Source organism: Macadamia integrifolia, chromosome 14, assembly GCF_013358625.1.
Source record: "Macadamia integrifolia cultivar HAES 741 chromosome 14, SCU_Mint_v3, whole genome shotgun sequence".
In the NCBI taxonomy this organism is placed as follows: Eukaryota; Viridiplantae; Streptophyta; class Magnoliopsida; order Proteales; family Proteaceae; genus Macadamia; species Macadamia integrifolia.
In genome coordinates, this window is record NC_056570.1 from 4735352 (window position 1) to 4747544 (window position 12193).

At 37.6% G+C, this 12193-nt stretch overlaps 2 protein-coding genes across 2 annotated transcripts; both read right to left on the reverse strand.

The window, feature by feature from the left end:
* Nucleotides 1-1378: 1378 nt before the first annotated feature.
* Nucleotides 1379-4707, reverse strand: LOC122061702 (AAA-ATPase At2g18193-like). Its single transcript, XM_042625119.1, has 3 exons — nt 2338-4707; nt 2134-2195; nt 1379-2059 (listed from the first exon to the last, which is right to left on the reverse strand). Exons 1-3 carry the CDS (start codon nt 2528-2530, stop codon nt 1565-1567), a joined length of 750 nt encoding a protein of 249 aa, XP_042481053.1. The 5' UTR covers nt 2531-4707; the 3' UTR covers nt 1379-1564.
* Nucleotides 4708-8485: 3778 nt separating this feature from the next.
* Nucleotides 8486-11855, reverse strand: LOC122061546 (AAA-ATPase At3g50940-like). The gene is made up of 2 exons (XM_042624850.1): nt 10781-11855; nt 8486-9279 (listed from the first exon to the last, which is right to left on the reverse strand). Exons 1-2 carry the CDS (start codon nt 11744-11746, stop codon nt 8815-8817), a joined length of 1431 nt encoding a protein of 476 aa, XP_042480784.1. The 5' UTR covers nt 11747-11855; the 3' UTR covers nt 8486-8814.
* Between the last annotated feature and the right edge of the window lie 338 nt (nt 11856-12193).

The following is a 12193-nucleotide window of genomic DNA, read 5'->3' on the forward strand; positions in this document are numbered from 1 at the left end:
GAGGATGTGGATGATAAAGCACTTGAAGTAGTGCCTTTTATTATGACTTTTATTTTACTTGGCTTTCTGGACAATGGGTTCAAGATTTTTTTTTTTTTTCAAAATAAAATGAAGCTAAGGGTTTATTTTTATTTTTATGTAAGGGGTTCACAAGAAACCATACAAAGGGGATCAACACAAAAGTTAGAAAAAGGAACCAAGGAATGTGAAAATCATTTACAACTGTCGCATTAGTGCAGTGAGCATCGGATGACTGGGAACCCTTTGGGACGTGTGTTTAGATGCTCTCAGCCATTCAACACTCACATCATCTCTCTGCTCACTATAGAAAATATGCACTTAAAAAAAGGAGGGATCAAAATTGAATGTAGGTGGGCCACAACCATCTTCGAAAGAATATTCCTAGACATCTAATCTTTTTTTTTTTTTGGATAAGCTAGCCGTCTAACCATTGTAGTTCCGACATGTAATTTGCAAATAGTCTCCAAGTCAAAATCATTTTACCTAAACAATCTTTGCTTTACCCGAAAGAAAAAGGCAAATACCTTTTGCTTTTTTAAGATGATGATTCTTAACAATTTCTTAGTGGGTGTGTGGTTCCCCATTAAAGACAGTTGCAAGCGGATTTGATGTGTACCCTAGCTGGTGGAAATAGATCTTTCCAATTAACTTCATTGGAGTCTTACCAAAAGAGAGAGAGAGAGAGGGAGAGAGGTGGGGAGGTGGGGTGGGCGTGTGCTAATTTGTACTTCCTATAAAAAATAAAATAAAGGGAAAAAAATTGCTACTTAATCATGTGATTTCATCGTGGACCCAATGGGGAGTGCAAATGTGTATCATCTAAGGGATAAGAGCATCATTTCATGACACAATGAAAATGTGTAAGGTCATTACTAAGTAGCATTGGGGAAAGAACTTTTTTCGTCTTTTGTTTCTGGGAGATGTCCAAGTTATCGTGTAACTTTGTATATTTTTTTTTCTCCCCTTCTGTTAATACAAATGACCATTTAGAAAAAAAAAAGAAAGGATCATCAATGTTCCACGTCCACAAACAGCCTGTGTTTTTAGGAGACCGATACCCCTACCCACTTATATGGTCAATGTGAAAAAATGGATCAACTATTCGTACGAGTTAGCATCTAACACTTGTTCTTTTTCTTTCTAAATATATCTCTCTTTATTCTTGTAAATCCTTGTAATAGCAAGTGGGACAGGTGTTGGATATTGACTCGTACGATCCGGTGATTGTATGAACAGCAGATCCTATTTCCTGTGTGTAGACGGGGAACAATAGACAGAGAATTCCTATCAATAAAGTAACAGAATAGCTGTTGCCCGGGTTGTTGTCAAGCCACTATAACCTCATGGAAGCCAAAGAAATGAAATCTAAAAGGGTATTATTAGAAAATACTATAATCGACGAGGGTATTTATAAACTTGTGGAAAATGAATTATTCCATTTCTTTGGTGTAAGTAGAGGTTGCTGCAATTTGCCTGCAACCCAGGTAACCACTAAATCTTTTCCAAAATAACTTGAACTCAAAGTCAAGGTACTAAACTAGTCTCAAGAGCGAAGGAAACTGACCTGATAGTCATCCGATGATCTACCTTCTTTTTGGCCACGATCGTTCATCTCAATACTGCAATCAATATCCTCGATCACAATTATCGATCGATTCGTGGTCCAAACCAGCAAGTCCTTGAGCCCTGAGTTATTACGAAGACCTGTGAGCTCTATATCATAGATGTCAAATCTTAGGTGATTGGCCATGGCAGCTATCAAGCTGGACTTCCCAGTCCCTGGAGGACCATATAATAGATACCCTCGTTTCCAAGCCTTCCCAACTCTTTTATAAAACTCTTTTCTCTTCACAAACCTATCCAAATCATCTATCAAAGCCCTCTTGAGCTCTGGATCCATTGCCAATTTATCGAAAGTCGCCGGATGTTCAAGGTTGATGGTTTCACAACTCTCTTTTCTTCTATCAACGCCTTTGATTCCTCCACTACGTGTGGCAGGTAAGAATACAACACAACGTCTTTGTGTTTCATATCGAAACTCAGTTCAAACCATCGGGACTCTTCGTCGTTGTAGCGATTCCTAGATGAGTCGTTTTTGTCTTCCTCATAAACAAGCTTCCATTTGAGTTGAATCCCTTGGAAGAAATCTATGATCTCTTGATCCTTCTCAAACCCTAACAAGAGGTTCTCGTCTCTTGGAGTTTTGGTTACTTTGACTCTGTCCATGGAGGAAGAGTGGGTGATGAGCTTAGAGCGAAGGTAGATCTGTGAGGCATCGAAGATTTCGTTGCGTTGGAGATCAGTGTCTTCATCGACAACGATGGTCATGAGCTGCCGTGGGGAAGATCAAATAGGCTAAGATGTATTGCAAGCGGGAGAAAATGTAGTCTTGGATCTGGTGGGGTATGAGTTGGTTCGCCATGGTGCGGAAAATCATTATTGAGGTTACCAAAGAGGCATAAACTGATAGGACTTTGGACGTCGACGGGATGGTGGTGAAGTCGAACATGCTTGTCTGGTTAATTTTCCGCAATTTCGTATTATATGAGAAATACACAGAAAAATGGGATTGTCAATCCTCTTCACAATGTAAAGGTTTATATAGGTGGGATATGATACTTCAGTCCTCAAGGTTTATATAGAATATAGACTTAAGTGGGAGGACGCTGGATTTTTTTTCTTTCCCCTCCTACTCCATTGGGTACTGGTAAGGCCAATGGCCACTTACTTTTATATACATCCCTTTCACTCTCACAGAGTTTAGATCGGGTTCTCAAAAAAGATGATTAGTCTATGTAGCGAGCAACGAATGATTGAAAACATCTGACACATGCTTTGAGGTCCTCTCAACCATTTTGATATTCACTATACCTTAGCATTCATTGCAAATCATGTTTTTGCCCTCTAAAATCACTTAAACAGTGCCACCGTATTCTCATATAAGGGTCTGATCCCAACTCACTCACACATGTATACAATATGAATCAGTCTCTCAATGTCTCGTACAGTCAAATCCACACAAACCGACAACTCACACATGTATACAATATGAATCAGTGTCTCAATGTCTCGTACAATCAAATCCACACAAACCGACAGACAAAATCCACCATAAGATTTTACCTTGTACTATTCCATCCATGTGGATTAACCCTGTACAAAAATCTGATTCGCTTTTTATTTTGATAAGAATCAATTCCACAATTATCTCCACAGGGCATTGATCTTTGAGTCGAAGCTATCGCCACTACGGCCACGCAAGTGTTACTAGGAGGTTGAAATTCTCAGTCTTCACAACGTGAAAGCGAGAAATCAAAGAAATAGATCGCTCTCGTCATTCCTCAAACGTCACTCATCACTCGTCACCGGTCACCGGTCACTGGTCACTGGTCACTGATCACTGGTCACTCCTCGCTTTGTGGTATTATTGGATAAAATAATGAATAAAATGTATTTTAACGAAATGAGAAATAGAGAAAAGAGGAGGGCCCGCCTCTCGAGTCAAGTCCATCACATGGAGCAATGATAAAAGTTGGTGGCGAGGGTTGGGAAAAGTGACCAGCGCCGATTCGCACAATTTGTCAAAAAGTAAAAAAATAGGGAAAGTGGAGACTTTTTGGCAGAGGGGAAGAAAACGATGCATGGGATAAAGTGAAGAAAATGGGGACCTCTGACGCGCTTAAACAAATTTTAATTAAAAAACAGCATCATTTTGACCCACTCGTTTGCCGGTTCAGATGAGCAGTAGCAGAGAAGGATATGTATGAGAAGAGGGCACAGCAAGATGAGGGAGGGAAGAAGGATATCAGGATATTTAGTATAGGCTTTTAACCAAGAGCTTTCAGATAAATGGTTTTTTTTTAACTTTAATTCAAGCTTGTATAAGGCGTCATGCTCATACAACTCACATCCTCACACTGGGATTCAACCGGTGAAATACGCACAGTAATTTAGGCCCAGTTCTTTTGGAATGCTAACTCAAACAGTCATTTTAAGTTAAAGGAATACTTAGCCAGGGACTACAAGTCTTCTAGTTCATGTAGGACGCCATGCCAACATGATTCATACCCTCACATAGGGGTTCTGCTCCCAGGGACTCAAACGGCAACCTTGCCTCAACTTCCAGAGCATAAAAACCTATTCTTTTGAAGTATTACTAAAAAGACAAGTAGTATGATTCTAAGGCTACATAGTCTGAATGATAGATAGTACCAATCTAGATCTAGAGCTTTAGACTACTCTCTGGTTATATATCAGTCCACTACTCCTGATATAATACAGAGTTCAAGTGTCCTAATCATTCCCTATGAAAGATCTTTGATCTTAACCTTCTTTCAGTCATTACGAAATAAGCTTAAGAATTTACAAAAATAAATTTAAAAGCTCTTGTTTAAACCTTACATCTTATCATTTGATCCTTCTTGAGATACTACTCACACATATTTAAATTGCAAAGTAAGAAAATTAAAGTAGTAAAAAAATTAAAAGAAGTTCATCTTTACTAAATCTATCAGACAGAATCAAGAGGCACGACTGTAGGCTTTGATCTGAAGATAGAAGGAGAAGCTGATAAAATAAAGAAGAAAAACTTACAGGTATGATGATAACTATTGAAATCTTCTTTATTGATCTTCAGACTATGATATACAGGGACTAAGATTTCTGATACAAACTAGAACCTCCTCCTCCTCTATGAGCGGAGTGGGTCTATATATAAAAAAAAAATATATACAAGAATTAAGTTTTCTTACAAATCCGGAAAACCGGATAGATTTTTCTAAGATCAGGCATCTTTTTCTAATTATGACTTGCCACCTTTTTTGGACATTCCACACGTGTCGCCCAAGACACTTTGTTTTTCCAAAAGAAGATTTTTTCTGTCGGCAGAGATAGATGTGCCTTGGAAATATCTTCTTCTTATCTTTTTCAACAGTAATGTAGGTCTTTTTCCACGGATTGCTTTGTTGTTGAAATATCTTCTTCTTCTTATCTTCAATAGTATATTTCTTCTTCTTATCTTCAATAGTGATGCAAGTCTTCTTCCACATGTAAGAATACTGACAGGATTAACTATTTGTCTTCTGGTAGATCTGTTGTAGATGCACTGGAGGCTTCTGAATAAATACTTTTTGAAAAAATATTCTCAATTTTTTATTTTATATTTTCTGGGTTTATCTTCTCCGTAAGGATCCTTTCATATTCTTCTTTTTTCTTGATTGATTCTTCCATCTTCTGGATTCTATTAAGAAGATTCTCATATGCTGGTGGTGTTGGAGTATTTGTTGTATCAAATCTGGTTTGCTGAAGAAGTCATAGGGCTTCCTTCAATTCATCAACTTCTTTTATCTTTGAAGCTAATTGATGATAATATTTCTGTTCAGATTCTTTAATAATCTGTAATTCTGATTTAAGCTGGGATTCATTCTTTTGTATCTCTGCAATTCTTGAACTAGTTGTATCGCATTGTTCACATTTGATCAATGCTTTTTTGAAACTTGTTGAATCTCTGACCTTAGATACTGGAAATCTAAGAGCAGGTGTTATAAAAAAATTTGGTCCTAGATTACGACGAGCATAATCCAGTGCTTCTTCTAATTTATGAAATCCCTTAAACTAAGGGTGTTTAGGATAATTCTTGGGTTGTTGTGAAACTTCAGTCCATCTATCATATACTCCAGGATTATGTCCTTCAATTAAAACATAATATGGATAATTTTCTTTTCGGGCTTCTTTCATCTTGGCAAATTGATAACTACAGCAATTGATGCTGGTCATAAAATGCTCTCTTCTTTGTTTATTATATGGATCTTTCAAGATCTTATTATAAGACACCCACAAATTATCAAGAATAATCTGTTCTTCAGTGCCAACTTTGTACATGCTTCTGAACCCAAAAGGTTCATCTATCGGCTTTAGATAACTTCTTCCATACTGAATCCCATTATCTGGGGCTTCTTTAAATCTTCCTTTGATTCCAATATTGCCAAAGGCTTGTTGCAGCATTTCTGCTGTCTTTCTTGTTGTATCAGGAGAGGGACTCCTTTCTGGTGTCACAGGTGGTGACCAAGGCTTTTTGCCTTTATCTTGAGACATCTGCTTTTTATATCTCTTATATGTTGTTTCTAAACTTGGAAGTTGCTCAAAATCTTCTCTTAACTTGTCAAAATATGGTTCTGTTCTTTTTGTTTTCTGTAAAATATCAAAATTAGGTTAATGACTTAGATAAACATTCACGGGATAAATAATCTGCTATATAATTATCATTCCCTTTTATATGTTCTATTTTGATTTTATATCCTTTTCCTAAAATTAATTCTCTAAAGATTAACCATCTTCTTGTACTTACCTTTTTCTCATTAAGAGTTTTATAAAATTTTACTATAGTTTCACAGTCTGTTCTAAGAGTAAAGTTTCTTAAGATTAAGAAGAAATCAAAAGCTAGTAATCCTGCTATTACAACTTCTATTTCACAGTCAATTGGACTTAGATTTTTCCTTTTATGAATGCTAGAGGCATATCGACAAATCTGTTCTTTTGTTTTATTACTATATTCAGTAGGTCTTGTTTTTAAAACTGCTCCCCATCCTTCAATTGATCCATCTATTTCTATTATTTTGTATTCATTTTCATATGGATATCTTAGAGGTGGAATATTTTGTACAATATTTTTTATTTTTTCTATTAATATTTTATCTTGTTCATTAAATCTCTTTTCTCCCTTGGGATTTGTTTTAGAATATAAAGGTCCTATTATTTTTCCTAGGTTTGGTATAAAATCTCTTGCTTGGTTTACTAATCCGATGAAACTTTTTATTTCTTTTGTAGTTTTTAATTCTGAAGGAAATTCTAGAATCTTAGTAGCTATATGGGGTTGAAGTCTTATTTTTCCCAATCCTATTTCTAATCCTAAAAATTTAATTTCTTGTTTACCTATTTCCATCTTTTTCTTGGAAATTACTAGTCCATGTTTATAAAATTCTGAAAATATTTTATGAAGGTGTGCTATATGTTCTGGTTCTGTCTTAGAAAATACTAATATATCATCTATATAGACAATACAGAATTCTCTATAAGGTAGGAAAATAGTATCCATTCTTCTTTGAAATACTGAAGGTGCATTCTTTAATCCAAAAGGCATTACATTCCATTCATAATGTCCTTCAGTTGTTGTAAAGGCTGTCCATTTTTTAGATTCTTCTTCCATAGCTATTTGATGAAAACCTGATTTAAAATCAAATTTTGAGAATAATTTAGCTTTTTGTATAAAATGAATAAGAAAATATGAATGATTCTCTCTCTCTCTCTCTCTCTCTCTCTCTCTCTCTCTCGCGTGAGAAAGGCGATGCAGTGAGATTTAAGGTAGAGGGGTTGTTGGAGTAGAGTATCTTGGAGAAGAACTTGTTCCAGGACGAGGAACAGTCATGGCGACGTTGCTAAGGTATGGATAATAGGGCTATTGGCTGAGGAGAAGGGTGAAAGATGAGGGTGTAGTGGTGGAGGTTCAGGTCATGTGCAGGTGGGTTTTACAGGGCGTGTTCGAGAGCGCCTCGAGGTGGAGGGATTTCAAAATGTTTTCAAGTGACCTCAAGGTAGAGAGATTTCAGGTTGTTTTCAAGGTGTGTGGATTACAAGGAGAGGGTGTAGGAGAGGCGCATGGCAAGCGATGGAGGTTCAGATTTAGCGGGGAATTTGGTGATGGTGATTCAAGGGTGACGGTGAAGGTTTGCTCAAGGGTGCCTGATGGTTCAGGGTTGCTCTCCGCAAAATCCAGGGATTTTTGCCATAGTCTCCATCAAAGTTACACTAATTCGTTGGGGCTGAGTTGGGAGAAAATGATGTCCACATGGGCCGATAGGAGACATTGCTATGTTTCCCAAAATTCTATCAGATGACCTTAAATTTGTCAAGGGACGAATTATCCCGCCCCTTAAATCCTACCTCATCAAAACTTTATCATACAAACGGGGCGCTAGTGTAGCAAGGGAGTAATGGAGGTGGAAAGTACATGCCAAACAAGTGCATATGAACGTGGGCCAAATAAACAAACATTTATTAGTAATGTAGGAAACTAAATGTTAGTTAACAGAAGTGAAGTCCCATTGATACTATAGCTATCATCATTAGCGCTTCTGTCTAGTTGAAACTTAATTCTCTTCCTCATCTTTAATCTGTTTTCATTCTCTTGCTTTAGATTTGAAGACTAATACCAAATTTCCTCTCTTCGATGGTGCTGGAAGGGAAGGGAAGGGAAGGGCGGAGGGGGGCAGAGAGATCGCAAGGAAGATGAGATCTAGGAGATGGAGGGGAAAAAAAAGAAAAGAAAAGCGATTAACCAGGGCAATGTCATATTGATTTAAGTATAGCTGCAACATTATATATGGAACTTTAGGTTTTTTTCTTATTTTTATTTATTTTTATTTTTATTGCAAGGGTCCCACAAGAGTCACAAGGCCTTATAAAGAGGTAAAGAAAAGACTCACAAGGGAGTCAATTGGGGCCATTGGACCACACTCCTTGGAAAACACATAACAACTACTGGTATATGTGACCAAAACTCGGACATACTCTCAAATGAGGACATACTCTCAAATGAGCGGAGTGCCATACCACTGGGCTATGGTGTGCAATTTCTTGAAATGTTGAATATCATAAGTGAGATTTACCCATAAAATTATGAATAAAGTACTAAAAAAGGATATATATATATATATATATGTAGTAGATATCTCCATTTCCTAACAATACAACTAAATCCAAAATCTTAATCAACTTAATCAACTTCCCGATAAGCCGTTACTTGGTTTTCATTTCAAGCATTTCCTCCTTTTGTCCTTCTTCACCTTCGTTGCGATCAACTCTTTCTTCATCATCATTGACTTTTTCGTGTACTTTGACTCCTTCACGTTCCTTATTCTTTCTATGGATGAAATTAATCAGACCATGGAGGTTGACATCCACATCATCACTCTTCATCAGCTCTTCTGCCACTTCTGCAGGGGTCACCTCCACTTCCTCTATCAACCGTTCGATCTCCTTAAAGAGTCGATGGTCACAGATCCCAAAGTAATTAGAAGCGAGAAGCCTGAAACTTGATGGTGTACAATAGGACATGTGAATATGCATGTCCATACGGCCAGGTCGCAACAAAGCCGGGTCAAGTCGATCCTTGTAATTGGTTGTGAATACTATGATCCGTTCATCTCCACAACTCGACCACAGACCATCGATGAAGTTGAGAAGTCCAGAAAGGGTCAACAACTATTTGAATTACAAAGCAAACATATATATAGGAATGATTTAGTCACTCACAACCTCAACAACCAGTCCTACTATACATCATTAGTTTTTTTTTTTTTTGGTGTCTACCAAAAAAAAAGTCATTGATTTTTTTTTTTTTCAAAATAAAATGAAGCTAAGGGTTTATTTTTATTTTTATGTAAAGAGTTCACAAGAAACCATACAAAGGGAATCAACACACAAAAGTTAGAAAAAGGAACCAAGGAATGTGAAAATCATTTACAACTGTCGCATCAGTGCAATGAGCATCAGATGGCTAGGAACCCTTTGGGACGTGTGTTTAGATGCTCTCAGCCATTCAACACTTACATCATCTCACCGCTCACTATAGAAAATATGCACTTAAAAAAAGGAGGGATCAAAATTGAATGTAGGTGGGCCACAACCATCTTCGAAAGAATATTCCTAGACATCTAACCTTTTTTTTTTTTTTTGGATAAGCTAGTCGTCTAACCATTGTAGTTCCAACATGTACTTTGCAAATAGTCTCCAAGTCAAAATCATTTTACCTAAACAATCTTTGCTTTACCCGAAAGAAAAAGGAAAATACCTTTTGCTTTTTTAAGATGATGATTCTTAACAATTTCTTAGTGGGTGTGTGGTTCCCCATTAAAGACAGTTGCAAGCGGATTTGATGTGTACCCTAGCTGGTGGAAATAGATCTTTCCAATTAACTTCATTGGAGTCTTACCAAAAGAGAGAGGTGGGGAGGTGGGGAGGTGGGCGTGTGCTAATTTGTACTTCCTATAAAAAATAAAATAAATAAAGGGAAAGAAATTGCTACTTAATCATGTGATTTCATCGTGGACCCAATGGGGAGTGCAAATGTGTATCATCTAAGGGATAAGAGCGTCATTTCATGACACAATGAAAATGTGTAAGGTCATTACTAGGTAGCATTGGGGAAAGAACTTTTTTCGTCTTTTGTTTATGGGAGATGTCCAAGTTATCGTGTAACTTTGTATATTTTTTTTTAACTCCTCTTCTGTTAATACAAATGACCATTTAGAAAAAAAAAAAAAAGAAAGGATCATCAATGTTCCACGTCCACAAACAGCCCGTGTTTTTAGGAGACCGATACCCCTCCCCACTTATATGGTCTATATGAAAAATGGATCAACTGTTGGAGTTCGCATCTAACATTTGTCCTTTTTCTTTCTAAATATATCTCTCTTTATCCTTGTAATACAGGTGGGACAGAATAGATGTTGCTCAGGTTGTAGTCAAACCGCTATAACCTCATGGAAGCCAAAGAAATGAAATTCAAAAAGGTATTATTAGAAAATACTATAATCGAAGAGTGTATTTATAAACATGAGGGAAATGAATTATTCCATTTCTTTGGTGTTAGTAGAGGTTACTGCTATTTGCCTGCACCCGAGGTAACAACTAAATCTTTTCCAAAATAACTTGAACTCAAAGTCAAGGTACTAAACTAGTCTCAAGAGCGAAGGAAACTGACCTGATTGTCATCCGATGATCTACCTTCTTTTTGGCCACGATCGTTCATCTCAATACTGCAATCAATATCCTCGATCACAATTATCGATCGATTCGTGGTCCAAACCAGCAAGTCCTTGAGCCCTGAGTTATTACGAAGACCTGTGAGCTCTATATCATAGATGTCAAATCTTAGGTGATTGGCCATGGCAGCTATCAAGCTGGACTTCCCAGTCCCTGGAGGACCATATAATAGATACCCTCGTTTCCAAGCCTTCCCAACTCTTTTATAAAACTCTTTTCTCTTCACAAACCTATCCAAATCATCTATCAAAGCCCTCTTGAGCTCTGGATCCATTGCCAATTTATCGAAAGTCGCCGGATGTTCAAGGTTGATGGATTTGCCACGACTATAGAGTTTCACAACTCTCTTTTCTTCTATCAACGCCTTTGATTTCTCCACTACGTCTGACAAGTAAGAATACAACACAACGTCTTTGTGTTTCTTATCGAAACTCAGTTCAAACCATCGGGACTCTTCGTCGTTGTAGCGATTCCTAGATGAGTCGTTCTTGTGTTCCTCATAAACAAGCTTCCATTTGAGTTGAATCCCTCGGAAGAAATCTATGATCTCTTGATCCTTCTCAAACCCTAACAAGAGGTTCTTGTCTCTTGCAGTTTTGGTTACTTTGACTCTGTCCACGGAGGAAGAGTGGGTGATGAGCTTAGAGCGAAGGTAGATCTGTGAGGCATCGAAGATTTCGTTGCGTTGGAAATCAGTTTCTTCATCGACAACGATGGTCATGAGCTGCTGTGGGGAGGAGATCAAATAGGCTAAGATGTATTGCAAGCGGGAGAAAATGTAGTCTTGGGTTCGGTGGGGTATGAGTTGGTTCGCCATGGTGCGGAAAATCATTATTGAGGTTACCACAGAGGCATAAACTGATAGGACTTTGGACGTCGACGGGATGGTGGTGAAGTCGAACATGCTTGTCTGGTTAATTTTCCGCAATTTCGTATTATATGAGAAATACACAGAAAGTTGGGATTGTCAATCCTCTTCACAATGTAAAGGTTTCTATAGGTGGGATATGATACTTCAGTCCTCAAGGTTTATATAGAATATAGACTTAAGTGGGAGGACGCTGGATTTCCGCTCCTACTCCACTGGGTGCGGATAAGGCCAATGGCCACTTACTTTTATATACATCCCTTTCACTCTGACAGAGTTTAGATCGGGTTCTCAAAAAAGATGATTAGTCTCTGTAGTGATGAATGATTGAGAGTGATTGAGAGCATCTGACACATGTTTCCAAGTCCTTCAACCATTGGATATTCGCATATTCGCTATACCATCGCATTCATTGCAAATAATGTTTTTATCCTCCAAAATCACCCAAACAGTGCCACCGTATTCTCATATAAGGGTCTGATC